The sequence below is a fragment of the Zootoca vivipara genome, chromosome 5 (genome assembly GCF_963506605.1).
Source record: "Zootoca vivipara chromosome 5, rZooViv1.1, whole genome shotgun sequence".
Taxonomy (NCBI): Eukaryota; Metazoa; Chordata; class Lepidosauria; order Squamata; family Lacertidae; genus Zootoca; species Zootoca vivipara.
In genome coordinates this window covers 55,662,933-55,680,163 of record NC_083280.1, presented here as the reverse complement: position 1 = coordinate 55,680,163, position 17,231 = coordinate 55,662,933, and the positions used below count along the sequence as shown (strand labels likewise).

At 49.5% G+C, this 17,231-nt stretch overlaps 2 protein-coding genes across 3 annotated transcripts in view; both read right to left on the bottom strand.

Annotated features, from left to right (window-relative positions):
* Window positions 1-6,767, bottom strand: part of HMX2 (H6 family homeobox 2) — a 25,641-nt gene extending 18,874 nt beyond the window's left edge. For both annotated transcript variants that reach the window (XM_060274810.1, XM_035138658.2), the window contains exon 1: window positions 6,645-6,767. The gene's annotated coding sequence lies outside the window, so the exon portion shown is untranslated. The remainder of the gene's footprint in view (window positions 1-6,644) is intronic.
* A 5,302-nt stretch (window positions 6,768-12,069) lies between these two features.
* On the bottom strand, window positions 12,070-14,705 carry HMX3 (H6 family homeobox 3). Its single transcript, XM_035138352.2, has 2 exons — window positions 14,289-14,705; window positions 12,070-12,781 (listed from the first exon to the last, which is right to left on the bottom strand). Exons 1-2 carry the CDS (start codon window positions 14,647-14,649, stop codon window positions 12,120-12,122), a joined length of 1,023 nt encoding a protein of 340 aa, XP_034994243.2. The 5' UTR covers window positions 14,650-14,705; the 3' UTR covers window positions 12,070-12,119.
* Window positions 14,706-17,231: the final 2,526 nt, after the last annotated feature.

Here is a 17,231-nt window from a genome sequence, read left to right as displayed (position 1 = left end):
ACACCGCTGACACAACTTGGATCCCAGATGAGATCTTTTCGAAAGCCTTGCTGGCTTGGAGAGCCGGGTTCGGAGATCCCGAGAGCTGCAGAGCTAAAAAGGGTCGTTTCTTTTCCTCTCACTTTTCCTGCTTTCTGCTCAAATTAGCCCCATTACCCGATGCGGCGTCCTCCCCATATATTATTGGACTACAATTCCCACCATCCATGACCATTGAACAGCATCGGGAGAGCGCCACGTCAGCTGCAATAGCCCAGTTGGTTAGAGTGCGGCGCTGATAATGCCAAAGTTATGGATTTGATCCCCTATGGGTACATATTCCTGCATTGCATGGGGGTTGGACTAGATCAGGGTTTCCCAGACTTGGGTCTCCAGTTGTTGTTGTTTTTTTGTACTACAACGCCCATCATTCCTTGCCAGCAGGACCAATGCTCAGGGATGGTGGGACTTGTAACCCAAAAGCAGCTGGAGACCCAAGTTTGGGAAACCCTGAACTAGATGACCCACGGGGTCCTTTCCAACTCTATGATTCTATTACTAGGCTGCTAGACCGTAGAGGCCATTCTTCTGTGCTTCTATTAAAGTTGCAGGAATTCTGCCCTCGTTTGCATCTGGACACCCCAACAATAAATCTCATGCCATAGGCCTGGGATAGACATCATACAGATGCTGTTGGATCCTAACTCCCCAGCAGCCCCAGTCAGCATGGGCAATAGTCAGGGATGATGGGAGATGTAGTCCAGCAACATCTGCAGGCCAGGCAGCACGTTGGCTACCCCTGCCATAGGCTATAACCCTATCTAGAAACTTATTTGATGATATTTACTTCGGAATAAACATGCGTAGGATTGCACTGCTTACTATTAATTCGTGAAAAGGGTACTTTGCACCTGTCATTCCGTTTAAGTGAGGATTGGGCCATAGACCCGTGGGAAAGCATTAGCTTTGTACGCAAAAGTTCCGTCTCTGGCATCCCCAGATATGGCTGGGACAACTTTCTGTCTGAAATCCTGGAGAGTAGCTACCGGTGCCAGTCATCTTAGACCAGGGATGGAGAGCCTATGTGGCACCCCACTTGCTTTCTTTGGTGTACTCCCATTCCCATCACCCCTGGCTATTGCTGGGGTTGATGGGAGCTGAGTCCAAGGCCCTGGGTTCCACCCCTTGATGTAGACGTGCTCTGGGGTGGCAGGGAACCATCTTCAGCTCGAGGGTCCCATTCTGTCGCAGGCAGCGTTCCAGGGGCCACAGGCTGGTGCTGGTGACGGCAGCCGTAGCTATAAGTAAAAGTGGCTCTTTTCAGTAGGCTGTTTTCGAGCCACGCAAAACCCAGAGATCGCTACCCCACGCCGCCGTCTCTCCACCAAGGCAGCCAAGAGGCACCATCGCAGCTGAAAGCAACATCCCATCATGGCCTGGGGAGAGTTCTGGAGGGCCTCATTCGCCCCGGTGCCTGGGATTCCCCACTAGATTGATCAATGAATTGACTGGACACAGGGATTTCTCCTTTGTTCCCCTTCACACCATTCATAACCTTACATTTATTGGGGTTTCAATATTATGTGCCCTAGTTACAACAACAGTAGATCCCACGGAACATAGGAAAAGCATAGGCTCGCAAGGCACGGAAGGCTCTTGGATAGGTCAATTGCTCTGTTCTGTGCTTTTTCCATTGCTTAGGATATACTTTTCCCCCGAGGGGAGCCGACCATAACCCTACACTATTTCTCAGAGATCAGGTTTATACCGGTATCATGCCTCGCCTTCGACCTAGAGATGCTTGCAGGGACCAAGCACTTTCGTGCCGGCTGCAGAATTCTGCCTGACTCGAAAACCTGCGCGCTTTTACGCTGACAGAAGTGTTAGAAAAACTGCCTCCCCTCCCCACCCACCAAATTATGAAGAACAAAACGCAAGCCTGGTTCATCTGACTCTGATCTTAAAGTGGCCGGGAGCGAGAGAAGACCATCGTTCTCGCATTGGAGATGACTCTAGTTCCCTATCTTTGGAAACAGAAAATCTAAGCACCCTTCCCGTCCCAAGACGCAAGCACTCGCTGTGTGGCAATCGGTGCTCCCGATGTCAGTCTATATGCTTTGGATCAGAAGTTTTGGTTTCCGTCGTGCGGTTCTGGTGAGATGCCAGCTCGACTTTCGGATGGACATGGATTTCGTTTCCAAACAAGAAGCGCCTTTACGCATTGATCGTCACGAGAATGTCTGTTGCTATTACGCACATTTCAAACCGGCTTCCAGATTGCTCAGGGCAGCGGCTCCTCTCCCCCACCCCTTTTATTTTTGATTGGTTCAAGGTCATCCAATGAGGTTCGTGACTGAATGGGGATTCGAACTTCTGGCCTCCCTGCTTTAACCACTGCACTACATGGCTCTTAATTCAGAGATGTGAGTTTTATACTGCGATTTTGTGGGCGGGGCGGGGCGGGGCGGGGCGGGGAGCGGAGTGGTGTCATAATTCTGAATGCTTCCCCGTTTCTTTAACCCTCCCTGCATTTACTAAACTAGCACATTAGTGAGTGGTCTGCCAAACCCTTCTCTTTGATGAACTAGTTACAGGTAGGTAGCCGTGTTGGTCTGACGCAGTCAAAATAAAAATAAAAAATCCTTCCATTAGCACCTTAGAGACCAACTAAGTTTGTCATAGGTATGAGCTTTCGTGTGCATGCACACTTCTTGATGAACTAGTTTTCTATTACAGGGGAGTGTTGTTTATCCTTTCCTCTCCAGGAAGGAATTAAAAAAATATAATCAACCCCCCCCCCATTTGTTATCTAAAGGAGTACAGATCACAACTCAGGACCTCTAATTCACTGCCACTTTATTCTGCATAACTAGTTGAGCAGCCTAAGATCAGAGGATGACAAACAGATCCAAAACACCTCAAGCTGTAGTCAGGCTCACGCCTCTCAATGGAATTTCCAAGTAGGCCAACTCCAGATTAAGAATTCCAGCCAAATCCAGATGCACGGCATGAAGAGGGATTTCACCATTACCATATCTACACTGTTGCAGAATCTACATTTCATCTTAAATGGAGTGATGACATTCTTTGAATTGGGCCAACACCATGCAAACTCAGTTCAAAGGAATTTGTGTCTTTGCCGGAATTAACGGTTCTAGACGCCTGCCAGAATCATTGAAAACTCCTTATTAAATGCATTATTGAAAACTGGTGTCTAGCCACATTTTAAAAAAAATAAATGGTATTTGGTTAGTCTGATTCAAGAAACAAACACTTTCTGGAGAAGGAGAGGAAGAAGACCCAACTGATGCAGTTGCAAACACCTGCCAAGCAATTGATCCCACTGAAATAAATGGGTCTGGGGTATCCAAGTGGTGCCCTCCAGACAGGTGTGCCATCTTGAATAAAATAGGGGGGCAGGTAAGCCCCACCCTGCATGGTGCACACACACCATTTGGATACCGGTAGCAATCTCCACCAACTTTTGGGGTAAAGCCCCCTCAAATATTTTATTGGGCAAGGGGGCTGAAGGGACCTTGGCCCCTAGGCTCCTATGCCTCCAGATATTGCTGGTTGGGGTTGATGGGAGTTGTAGTCCACAACACTTAGAAGGCATTGAAAGTGTTAGCACACAACTCCTTGCTTAGGGATTTGCATGGGGTAAAAGGAGACAGAAAAGGGAACCTCCAAATTTCTAAACTGTCTCATTGTCCTTTGATCTCTGCGCTGACCTTTTCTTTGATGGTAGAATGATATTCTCAGGTTGCAGCTATCTTTTTCTGTCTCCCTCACATTTTCTCTTGAACCCTCTTGGAGAGAGGTCATATTTTGATGTATCTCTGCTGGGTGCAAGGAACAAGGTGGCTCCCTTGCACCTCCCAACTTAATTAGTTAGAACTGGAACTCCTTTCTATAAAACACGTATTTTCTGTAATAAGCCTAAGTTATCATGTTTGTCCGCACCAAGTGTCTCTGTGTGCTATTGCAGCCAAGGTAAGCCCACTTTCCCCAGCAAAGGGTTCAGCTCACTTTGCAAAGTAAAACAACAGAGGGCACCACATTGGCTACCCCCATCATAGGGTTTCATCCTTATTGACACACAGAATCTGATACAGTTGGAAGGGACCATAAAAGTCATCTAGCCCAACCCCCTGCTTTAAATGCAGGATCTGCAATGCAGCAGGCAACTATGGCAGCGTTTCTCAACTGCTGTTCCGCGGCACACTAGCGATACGCTGGCTGGTGTGCCGCGACGTGCGGCGACGAGAAGGGCAATTTGCATTGTCACGTGCCTGGCGGCCGCCAATACACAACGCTGACCCCGCCGGACGGCTTGTGAAGCCTTATTACAGGAGATTGCAACCAACGCAGCAATTGGCAAGTGTTTCTTACAGTCATAATTATAGTCAATATAGGGCGACACAGAGTTAAATTTTTTAACTTTTTTAATGGTGGTGTGCCTCGTGATTTTTTTCACGGAACAAGTGTGCTGTGGCCCAAAAAAGGTTGAGAAACACTGAACTATGGTATCCCTGACAAACAGCCACCCAGCCTCTGCTTAAAATCCTCCAGTGAAGAAGAGCTAACAAGCTGACCAGATTTAAGAGAGAAAGAAGGGGGTATTCAGGCATCAGTAGATGAACCTTTTCACAGTGTGGGGGATCAACACTTAAGCAAAGTAGAACTCTCCCTGCTTAACACTCCCAAGCCCTAAGAGGGTAGAAAACCTTCCTCAAACCCTTCAAGTTATGGCTTCAAGAATGGCTATAGGGTGATAATGTGTAACTGATCCACCACCATAAGCATTCTCAAATATGCTTCCTCTGCATTATGGATCTGGCTATTAGACATTAAGCCTCGATTCTATTCAACTTGACATGTTCACTGTTTTCTATTAGAACTAGAGGACCTGACTTCTCCACTTGCTGCAAGGGTTGGGCACTCCAGAGGTTGCTGAACTCCAACTCCCATCACCCCCAGATCTTGTAGCCAATGGCTAGGGATGATGGGAACTGCAGTCCAGCAACCTCTGAATGGCCACAAGTCCCCCACCTCTGGCTTACAGTACTTTAAGTATCAAGGATGAAGACCTTTTCAATCTCCCTCCAGCAACTTCATGATTCAACAACAACAACATTAGCAGTGGTTTTAGAGTAAAAAAATAAAATAGGTTCAAGTCTTCATTTTCTGCCCTCAAAACAGGTAAGTCCCTTCAGTTTTACAGACAGAGGGGCAAAAATGAGGGATAAGGAGAAATGACATCTTTCTCTCTTTCCCCTTGGCTCCCACAATAAATCTTTGAGTGAAATGCACACCCAGATGCAGACAAAAAACTCTAATCACTGGAACACACTGCATGTGCTGTATTGGGAGAATATTGGTAAAATGCAGCAGTTAACAGCCCAGTCTTGTGCTACCTTAACTCCCAAATGAGTCCTCCTGAGTTCAATGGGGCCTATTCTTGTAGAACTTCAGCCTTAGTAGAGCAAGGGAAGTAATATGGGAGAAGGACTTACAGTCAAGGGTAGGCAACTAATTATATGATTAAGAACACCCAGCTTCAGAGTGCTTCACAAGACTTGCTTCTGACTAAACAAACTTAGATCTGCATTTCAGGTGTCCCTGCAATGATTGTTCTCTAGGCCAGTAGTGGGCTACTGATAGATCTCTGGGTGATTTGAAGTAGATAAGCAAGGATTCCTCGGGGGCAATTATTTAAACAATGGCAGCAACCAAATGCTATCTCCTCCCTAAATAAACCAGCTGAAATGAAGAGGGAGAGGATTTGACTGTGGAAGGTCTGGTGCACTATTCGGTTTTGAGTCACTCAGAATCCTTTTCTGGGTTCAGAATTCTTTCAGTCTAAGGGAATGACTTTTGCACCAGGCTCCGGTGGGTTGATTTCAGGATTCTATTTTAAAGCGAAACCACAACCCAAAGCAGATCCCGCCAAGCCTGAAGTCTGCTCAGCCCTGCTCTGGACTCTGAACCTCAAGCCAGCACCCTGCCCCACCTCAGAGCTCTGCCACGGAACCCCTATATATCCTGCGCCCTCCCTCCCCCTCGCTGCTCATTGCCAAGTTAGCAAGGATGTAAGGGGAGAACAGGAGGGTTGCTTAATCAGATTGAGCCCTGAAAGGATAATTTGCCTGTTTGCGAGCATCCCAAGGTCATCAACACTGACGAAAAGAGCACACAGGAACAATAGATTCATTTGAAACAATATTTTACAGACGTTTGGCGATCAATATGAGCTGCTGTATTATGCCAGGCCAATCTGTTAATGCTCTTAATGGGCTTCTCATTCCGTTTGCACACACTATGCTAAGTCGATAGAGCAAAGTGATTGTTACAGAGACACTTGCAGAGCAGATTCCGGGGCGGAGGGAGGCAGGCGGAGGTTGAGGGAGGAACCCACCCCCGTTTAAAATTTCCAGCAGATTTTTTTTTTTTAAACTCCCCTCTCCGATCTCACAGTATGCATAGCTAGGTTTATTTGGCCAACTTTCTTTCCTTTTTCAAACTGATCCTACCTTCTCCCCTCCCCGCCCAGCGTCATTCTCGCGTTACTTTCCGGGTCCAAGGACGAGGTAGAAACTTTTTTTTTAAAAGGTACGTGTAAAATACCCCCTTCCCCACAGAGCAAGATGTTTCAATCGAATTACCTCTTTCAATTCTTCTGCTAAACTCTACAGAGCTGCTGGCTGCTGGAGGCGGCGTCTGCTCTGCGTTTTAATCTCCACCAAGTCTGCTGAATTCTTCCCCCGCCAGATCTGACGTCCCGAGGAAGTTTTATATCTTGGTGCCTGCTGTTGCCTATACACAGCAAGCCTCTATTTACTCCTAAATAAAAGAAATACATGTATGTTGCTAATACAAACATCCGAGCGAGTCCTGTTCACTGGAGCTTTAAAGAAAGGAATGGCGAGGGGGGGGGAGAGGAGAGACAGAAGGGAACAGGGGAAGATAAAGTAGACGCTCCCTCTCTTGCATGACAAACAAAGGCAGAGATTTGTCAGAGTCCAATTTCAGCAATAAAGAGAAGTGGCGGTGGAGTGGCTGCAGATTAAGAAATGGCAGCAACTGCCTTTGAATTGAGACCAAACAGGCTTGCCTTGGTGGTTTCCAAGAGATTTGTTTGGAACCATTATTATTATTTAAATAAAAGGTACAACAATCCATTGGGGTTGAGTGGCTACTTACACGTATTGTTTATTTACAAGAGAAATAAGTCCTCTTTACTGTCCAGTATAAAGGAGCCCCAGTTCTATGCACGCGTTGCATATAAAACGTTTGACATTTCCAAGCACAGCCCGTGTGATCTCAGGTCAGAGGCTCCGGGAAGGCCTGTTCCTTGCGCCCTGGTTAGGGATGGCCAAGTGCGGGCCCAGAAGGAGTGGGTGAGCAAGGGCTCTTACTTAACTCCCAGATCAAAACCCTGGTCCTTCCACAGCACCCCGGCAAACTTTGCAAACCGAAGCAAGTTTGCGCGCGCCTGACTTATCCACGCAAACGCCTAGACCTGGCGCGCAATGACGCGCAGGAATTGCTCTTGGGTGGCCGTTTCCCACTCACTCCTACTTGCTACTAAAACATCGCTGGCTTAATGAAATGTGGCTGCTTTTATTTTTTTAAAGCAAGACTTGGAGGAGTCCATCCTGAATCCATTCTTCTCCCCCCCCTTTTTTTTAAAGTGGGTCCTTGGACCTTGATTTCAGTGAGGTGAGGTGCAGATTGCGTTTGGAGCTGAAATTATATTTAAGCAAGGGCCTCAGGGAGAGAGAGAGAGAGAGAGAGAGAGAGAGAGAGAGAGAGAGAGAGAGAGAGAGAGAGAGAGAGAGAGAGAGAGAGAGAGAGAGAGAGAGAGAGAGAGAGAGAGAGAGAGAGAGAGAGAGAGAGAGAAGAGGGCAGATCAACAGACCTGAAGAAGTTGTGCTTCCCTTCCAGCGGGTTTCTTCAGGGGGCTGGAGGAAGGAGAAGCCCCCAGCGCCTGCCTTGGAGCCCGTCAGAGAGAACGGACCTCAGGTCAACAAGAGGTTAGAATGAGAGGCGTAGGGGCGCCCAAGACCTGTCCACGCCTCCATTTACTCATTGCGCACCTGAGTTTCATTTTGAAGACAGCGGCTTGAGGGGACTACAGGTTTCTGCGTTGGGTGCGTTGGTCTTATGAAGGAGGAATTCCGGGTCATTAAGTGGACTGCGGATCAGAACTTGCTCCCTACCAACTGACTGTCTAGCTAGCCAAAGGTTCCTAATCGCAGTGTCTGACGACATCTCGCGTTAAATCGCAGCCGCTTTCGCCAAGCTGGTGCCCTCCAGCTGTTGTTGGTCTACAACTCGCCGTGAGCACCAGCCGGAATTGCTGGGAATGGCACTCCAAAATCTCTGGTTGGCCACTGTGGGAATAGGATGCTGCACTAGATGGGTCATTGGTCTGATGCAGAAGGCTCTCTTTATGTTCTTAAAAAGAGTCTTCTGGATCAGACCAGCATCCTGTTCTCACACTGGCCAACCTGCTTTGTACAACCCCCACAGCCCTATATGGGGGGCACCATGTTGGCGAAGGTTGCGTTATAAGGCCTTGACCCCTGAACACATAGGCTAGTGGGGAAACCCTCGCGTCTCAGCCAATAGCTATGGACTCTCTTGTTGCAATTTTGAACCGGAATGCTTTGGCAGAGAGGGGAGGGGGAATTGCAGGCAACAGAAGCAGGTGTAACATATAAAAGAAAGATAAAGAAATAAGGTGGGGGGGGGCAACAAGCTGTGCTCGCCTCCAACTGGTCCTTACTCGATTGAGTAAAGACAGGGTGAGCCAGGAACCGTTTTCTAGGCACTAACCACAAATAGAGAAGTTATTTTTCTCGGCGTTTGATAACATTGCGGCAGGGTGTTCGCCAATGGAAGGAGATATTTGCTGTTGCAACAGGGCTTTTTAATGGATTGCTAGTGGCTTGGCCCAAAGTTAGTATTGCAAACAGCCCAAAGGCATCAGCTTGTTTGCAGGTGACACAAGGAAGATCGTATTTTGACTCTACATTTATGTTTATTTTCCATTTATCACACAGGCCAAGAGGTTTTAATCCCAAACGAAAGGAAAATAAATGGTTATCTTTTCTCCTTCCTTCTTGTTTCTTTCTTTTCTGGTGAAACCTTGCCTCAACTGTATACATACATACACACACATAATTATTCACGACAGTTTTCTATAAACGGAAAACGATATTATCTCTGAAAGCGGGCCCCAAAGATCTATTGAAGAGCACACGCCCTGTACCAATTGAGCTCAAGAGATGGAACAAAGAAAACAAAAATCGCCTAGAAAAAGACTATCTGGGTAAGTTTTCTCTGGAGTGAATAACAACAGAACCACGACCTTTTCCCTCCCTCCCTCCCTCTCTTGGATGGACTGCTGAAGAGCAAATTCATTAAAAAGCCTGGAGTAAGCAGCAACGATTTTCATTCTCTCAGAGTTGAATAGAATGCTGCAGCAGCCTGGTTTGGCGCTTAGAAACATTTTACATTGGCAAACTGGAGTGAAATCGGATTCAAAGTGTGACTAGGAAGGGGCTTCCTTTCGGGTATAAGATGCATTGACCCAGCCTCTGAGTGTTGGGGTTTTGGAGCAGTTCTGCAACAGATATACACTCGGCTTGGAAATCTAATCCCGGCCCCGTGCGCTTGGAGAGCTCCAGGCACACCAGAAAGGCTCCAGAGTCCGAGTCTCTCCAAAAGTAACAAAGGACCAAGCGTGCGTCTTTCCCGATTAGAAGCTTCTGTCAGCCAATCTGATACTGGCGAAGGCTCAGGATTCTGAGTTCGAATACTGAGCTGCGGGAGAGGAGGAGACCACGCGGCGACTCACAGTTGGAACAAGCGGCGCGCGCTGCCCACTTCAGCGCGCAGAAAGGCTGTGCAAATCAATCCTCCCCTTTGCTTGCCTTTCTCCGTCTCTAGCTGTGACGCTAGGGGTTTTTTAACCCGTTGCTCGCGGCGTGTGAAGCCATCAGCCTGCTATCTACCGCAGAACACTCCAGAGAGAGCGGAGAATGGCCGAAACCAGACGTAGAGCGCATCGGTTCTTGCAAGCACAAGCGTCTCCCCTATTTACAGTATTTATTTTTAAAGGACTTCTCTGTAGGACAACGATCCCTCTTCCCAACCTCCCAGCCCCACAACCCACCGATCTATTCTCATCCTTAAACAAAAAAACTTTGCTCTGATTCTCAGTTTTATCCTACTCTCCTGATTCTTCCTCCTACCGAAAGCAACGAGGTCTGTAAATTTAAGCCAAAATGCGTCGTTTTGTTTGTGAATGGATGATCTGGAGCAGAAACGTTTACCTGAGACTGCACGTAGGAGTTCGAAGGCGCAGCCGATTATCCATGTCTACAAGGCCCCTAAAACGCCTGCTAGTCTCAGCAACAGGCGTTTTCGACTTATGTGGAGGGTGTTTTTTTTAAAAACTGCTTTAGAAAAAGTCTCATCTGCGCAGGCAAACCTGGCCGGCTCATTCCTCCCCCCGCCTTTTTTTTGAAAGAACAAAGACTCCTCTGTCTACCTTTGCAGGTTCAGCGATCCCTTGGAGTTGGAGAGGCGGGCTTGCCTGCGTCCCACTAGCGAGACTGTTTAGGACACCTGTTATCTCTCCTTTCCCAAAGTCCCCTCCTTTCGTTTCTAAAATAATCAAGCAAAACACCACCATCGTCACCAGTAATGAACAGGTTTTCTTTATTTGTTTCAGCCCGCCCCTCCCTCCAATTACGACACTGAATTCTTATAACAATATTTTCTTCTTCTTTAAATTTTAAAAATAGGACTGATCCCTGCTAGAGAGGGAGAGGTGGGCAGGGGGGAAAAATCTGGGGAGGCCCGGAAATTTGTCAGACAACAGGTGAGAAAGACTGACACGAAAGAATTCGAGATACCACCCCATTCAGGCGAAAAACCCCACGTGCCCTCCTTGAAACTGACAATAAATCTGTACAGAATAGCAAATAAGTTACAATTCGTCTTTAAAGAGACTGATTGTCCATCACTTAAAGCGCCCGACACACTCGACCTCTTGTGAAGTTTGGAGTTCAGGAGCAGCTGCCTTTTGTCCGTCCCCCCCCTTTTTTGTCTCCCCCATTATATTGTGCACTTCTCCCCCAAAAACTCGACATTTCCTCACCTACAACTCCCCCCCCCCACAAAAAATACACCCTATAGTGCTTTCAGAATCGTACAATATTGCACAGGTCAGCGATATAAACCAGAAGAGCTGTTGCTTTGAAGAAGAAACGGGGACCGGGAAAGGCAAAGAACTACAGCTCTCCACAACATCTTTTTTTATTATGATTATCATGATTATTATTCTGGAAAGAAAGAAAGAACTAAAGATATACGCACCCGGAACAGAATGAAATAAGGAGTGTCATAAATAATCAAGTAAAAAATGGTTCACGGTGACGCTTGCCGCGTTTCTCCTTAGAGATCCCAGAGAACTGGAGACTCGGGCAGTTAGGACCAACAGATCCTTTCAAAAGTGGACCAGGACCATAAGGCCAGGAGGCTTCCAAGCAACATAGCACCCCCTCCTCTCCCCGCCAGCATTTGGCACCACCTGGACACGTGATTTCTCCCCACCACCACCAGTGCACGAGGGTGATTTCCTTTTGCGGAACGCTTCTCCATTTTATTTTTTTTAAATCGCCAAATCCACCTTAAAGCAGAGCAAAGCCAAGCGCTCTCATCAGCCCCCACTCTCTACTTTTACAGACCCCGGGTTGTAGTTCTGTAGTGGTCTCGCCACAACCGTTCTGTCCTCCTCCTGAACAACCCAAAAGTCGAAGGAGCGAAACGTGAAGGGGAAGAGTCTCTCCACGCCCGGCGTTGCGCAGAGCATCCGGGCGCTACTTACACAGCCAAATCTTTGCTTGGTTCCTGCTGGTCCTTGGTGATGGGAGGCCTGGCTCGGGTGGGCTGCGAGAGGCAAGAGAGGGTGGCTGTCCCTCACCGCGGTTCTTAAAGAAGCCACCCTCCTTCCGTCCATCCGTCCATCCATGACCCCTTCTCATGCCTTCCCTCCCTCCCTCCCTGCTCCATTCTCCTCCTGCCTCCCTGACTCGTCCCTTGTCCGTCTGAGCTAGGCCCAGTCCTCAGACGGGCCGCAGGAGCGGCACGGAGGTGACCACGGGGTGCGAGTAGTAGACGGGGTGGGGGAAGGTGAGCAGGGGCTGACTGACGGGCGCGCTGGCCGCCGTCGGGCCGCCTCCGCCGCCTCCACCCGCCCCGCTTCCCCCGCCGTCGGCGCCGGCGCTCTCGTGGTACAGGATGGGCACCCGGACAATGCGCTGCGCCGCTGCATGGCTGAGGTTGGCCGCCTCCAGCTCGGCGGCTAGCTGCCGCTTCCACTTGTTGCGCCGGTTCTGGAACCAGATCTTGACCTGAGTCTCGGTGAGGTGGAGCGAGGCGGCCAGGCCGGCGCGCTCGGAGCTGCTCAGGTAGCGCTTCATGTCGAAGGTGGACTCCAGCTGGAAGACCTGGCTGCGCGAGAAGACGGTGCGAGTCTTCTTTTTGCGACAAGGCTTCTTCTCCGGGCTGCCCGCCTCCGACTCGCGCTTTGGCCAGTCCTCGGCGCCGCTCTCCTCCTTCTTCACCTCCTCCGAGTCGCTCTCCTCCAAGATGATCTCGTCGGGGCTCTTGGAGTCCAGCTCCTTCGCCTCTCGCTCGGCTTTCAGCAAGGGCTCGTCCGGGGAGTCCCTGTCTGTGCCCACCGAGGCCGGCGAGGAGTCTCTGAGGAAGGCTTTGTCCACGGAAACTGTAGAGGAACAGCAAGACACACGCACACAAAGAGCAAAAAGTCAAGATCCGAGCAGCCAGCGAGGCCACCGTCAGCCCTGCTCGACGGTCAAGCTCTCTCTCACTCTCCTCCCTGGTGAGTGGAGCTCACTCCCTGGAAAGTGGGCTTGTGACTGAACTCACGAGGGAGTAAGCCTAGTGGGACACAGGTGGGGCTTACTTCCGAGGAAACGCACCTAGGAGGACCCTGGGACGCTGCCTCTTCGGGGTGACTCTGCAGAGACACTTCCGAGAAAGAGACTTGGCACGTTTGATTCAGTTAATGGGAGTTCTCTGCTAGGTAAAGGAAAAAATGCGTATGATGGCAGTTCTGAGAACAGAATGATTAGAGCAGATCCATTGAGATGAATGGCCATGACTAACTTAGGTCCATTCATTTCAATGGGTCTGTTCTGAGTAGGACAACAGGGAGATCTGCAGTACGTGTGTGCTTGGGATTTTTTTTTTATTCCCAGTGATTTAAGTCGGGTTGAAATCCAATGCACACTTCTCTTAGGACTAAGCCCCATTGAGCACTGTGGAACTTCCTCCTGCCCTCCACCCAGCAGCCTTGACTCCCTCCTCTTCCTGCAATGGGCTGGAGAGCAAGTCCCATTTAGTTGTATGGAGATGACTTTCAAGTTCTGAGTTTTTAAGGATTGCAGCTGTGGGCTCCTCCACCGAAAAGCTGCGATCCTAACTGCTCCTAACTTGAGCGTGACTACCGTGGAAGTCAATGAACTTCCTGAAATGGCTTTTTCCTTGCTTCTCAGGCACATCCCCACCGTTAGTTGATAGGCTGATTTACTTGTGAGTAAGCCTCGTCGGATCCTAGCTACACTTCTTTGGAAGCAAGTCCCGTGGGTGATTTCATGGGACTTCCTTCCAAGAAAGTGCGCTTGGGACGAGAGACGGAACCAGAGATAAGGTATTTAGATACAGTATGATAAATGCCTCTTGTTTCTGAATAAATCCCGTGGAAATTAGGGTGGCACCAAACTTGGAGAGGAGAGTAACAGATGGGGCGCAGAGAGGGATGAGAAGGTGGCCAGGGGTGAAAGGAGGGGGGATTCCCTTCAATGCATATAGTTTCTTGGTGATGAAACGAAAGCCAACCTTGGATCTCCACAAAACTAAATAAATGTTCTACTGGCGAGTACCTACAAGTCAGTGGTGACTAAGGAAACATCGCTACTTCTCATTGATACGTGTAAACCCCAGCTCACACCTGGAAAGCTTTATTTGCCCCGGGGGAGAGCTTGTTTGGGAGAAGAAGGGGAGACCTGGTTGACCCTGGAGAGCAGAGACCACCAAGGAAAATGGAGATTGAGTCCAATAATCTTGGTGACAAAGACTTGGGGTTCCTTCAGGAAAAGACCTGGACCCCCTTGGCTCGAATGGGTTACTGAAATGGATGGGTAGGTGGCTGAATAGACTGGGGAGGGGAAGAGGGAGAGAGATGGAGAGAGGACTTTGATCTCCAGTACCTTCTGGCCTAGGCAGGTGGCCTCCGGCGGGCGTCAAACTGTAAGGATACCACCAGGCAGGGGACCTCTCCAGATAGTGAGCAGGCAAAGCAAACCTTTGCGCCGGGATCTCGAATCTCGGGAAGGCGAGGTCACCCATCTGCGACAGGGCGAAGCCGGCCCCCTCCAGAGCCCCCTTGGCCGCCGGAGGGAAGAGCGCCCGGGGCTGCTTAGGAGACGCCTTGGGGTGGTCCCCATTGAGCAAGTTCTTGATGGAGAACGGCGACTCCTTGGGTTGCGACGACGGAGGGGGCTGCTGCTGCGGCGGCGGCGGCGGGGGCTGCGCTTGGCTGCCGGGGGCGTCCTGTCCGGTCTCGGGCATCCTTCCCACGTTGCCCTCGTCCGCGGGGCGGCGTTCACACTGCGCTCCGGAGTGGCTCCGAGTTGGCCGATGGCATGGGGGAAGGACGGCAGGGGAAAGGAAGGGAAGAGGGGTGGAGTGGAGGTGGGGGGCCGCACGACGCCCGGACGAGTCCCGGTCCTCCAGCCAGCCAGATAGCTAGACTTGAAAGTCAGTGGGGGCCGCTTCTCTTCCTCTTCCTCTTCCTCTTACTCCTCCTCCTGCCGCTGCTGCTGCGGCTTCTCCTGCGTCAACCCGGCGCCGAATGCTAACGCGGAAATCCAAATGTCAACCCCAGTGGGGTGGCGCTGGGCGGCGGCAGCGGCGCTGGGACGCGGAGCGTGGCAAGCGGCCTCGGGCCAGGCCTGGCAGGGCAAGGCGTCTGCGGCGTCGGCTGGGCCCCCGGACTCCCCCAGTGCCACTAGACAGGGCAAAGCAGAGTGAGTGAGGGAGAAGAGGGAGAGAAGCGAGAGGCAGGCGGCGCCCACCCCCCTCCCTCGCCTCTCCCCGCCGCCGCCTCCGCCGCCGCCCCGTCCATCTCTCGCTGCCTCCACGCCCCCCTTCGATTTGGTCCTTTGGCTCCAGGCTACGAGAGCTCGCCTCTTATTGGCTTTATATAGTCCAATTAGGCAGCAAATGAGGACAGGGCTATTAGCACAAAAGGGAATTGGCTCGGTTGAAGAACCGCCGCGCCGAGGAAGGGGGCGCCGAGGACGCACAAAGTGAGAGCCCCCCCCGCAACACACACACACACACACACACACACACACACACTGCTCACTCTGTACAAACTCCCCTATCCATGACCCTCCGGAAGAAAGATCAGGAGGAGGATCGCACGCCAAACCTGCCAACCAGCCTGAACACCTCCCTCCCCTGCGCTATGGGGTTAGGGATGGGGCAGGAGGCAGCCGCAGGGATTTTCCTTGGGGTTGCTTCCCCAAGGATTGGAGGGCGGGGGGGGAAGACTCGACTGGCCGCCTCCGACACACACAGCAGCAGCCAAACCCAGCATCGCTCTGGATCGCTTCCCCGGCGCTGGGGGGAGCGAATCCCGTTTGCCTAAAACTAGGCGGCCGGCGCTGCCCTTCTCCAGAGCAGCTTCATCCCATCCGGGGTGAGCCCTCGGGGTGGAAAAGTACCCCAACACCATCAGCACCACACCACCGATCCCATCTCCCCGCAGAAAAAGCTTCGACGTGGGATGTGACCTTTCCCCAGGGGATCCATAGCTCGATCACTTCAAAACCAAAAAATAAAATAAAAATGCTGGCCTTTTGGAGAAGGCGCTCGCAATTGACGTGTCAGATTCAAAGCTTCTCCACAGAGCTATTTCCCGAGAGAGAAATAAAGATAAATGGAGAATGGGATCCAAATAGATATAGACTGTTCTCTCTATAGATCAAGACAGATATTGTTGCCAAACCAAACGTCACCAGCAGCCTAAGACCAGATGAACAGGAACCGGGTGAAAGCAAAGTGTTCCTCACCACGGACGCCAAAAGGCCACAGATGATGATGATGATGATAATAATAATAATAATAATAATAATAATAATAATAATAATAATAATAAACTCTAGAACTTAAGCCCCATTGGTCCCGGTGAGACAAATATGTTTAGGAGCGAGGATAAGTCTAAGAGCCTAAAACTATTGCTCGTTGTGAATACAGTATTCTGCGAAGAGGTTTTTCATCCATATAAAACCAGTCTGGCTCTCATTAGGTTGCTTTCTGCATCCTCTGAGTCTGAACTCTCTCATGTTTAAGCAAAATAGATTTAGGGCAACCCTATGCCATTGAACTTAGCGGGGTTTGCTTCTGAATATACATTGTATATTGTATATTACCTTGTTAAAGACTGAATATGATTTCCTAAATATAGGTAATGTAAATTTAAAACAAGAACGCCGCACAACTATGCTCAGGTAGTTTTGGAGGTTTCACCTAAAAAAGAGGTTGCCTGCTACTTGCCAAAATGGGGTTTTTTTTAAATAAATGGGACAAAATAAAACTGTGGAGGAAACAGTGCTTTCTACACTCACACGCGGACACACTCTCCTCTAATGTGCCTTGCTTAAATTTATTTTTTATTTTTTTCAGTTAGGTTTATTGCTTTTTTTGGTAATTTTTTTTTGGGGGGGGGCAAATTGGTAAGAAATGCGAAGGGTGCTTATAAAGTAAATAGAACAGAAGCAAATTTCTCCCTCCTCCTTTTTTTTCTTTTTTAAAAACCCCTGAACTTAAAAATACTTTGGCATCCCAGCACACATCCATTTTTTGCTGGTCACAAGAGGAAATCGAAGGAAGCGATCGTGGGAATCTAATCAAAGTCACTACTTTGCAGCTGAAAAAAATCCATTCAGCTACAATAGTTTGTTTTGCTTCCCATATTTTTTCCAGATATCCCTGCCACATCCTACCTACCAGTTTTGCTCCTTCCTTCCTTCCTTCCTTCCTTCCTTCCTTCCTTCCTTCCTTCCTTCCTTCCTTTTAGAGTCACGGACTCCTTCCCCATACCCATACAGTATTGCCCTTCTACGAATCTTTCCTAAAATTAAACA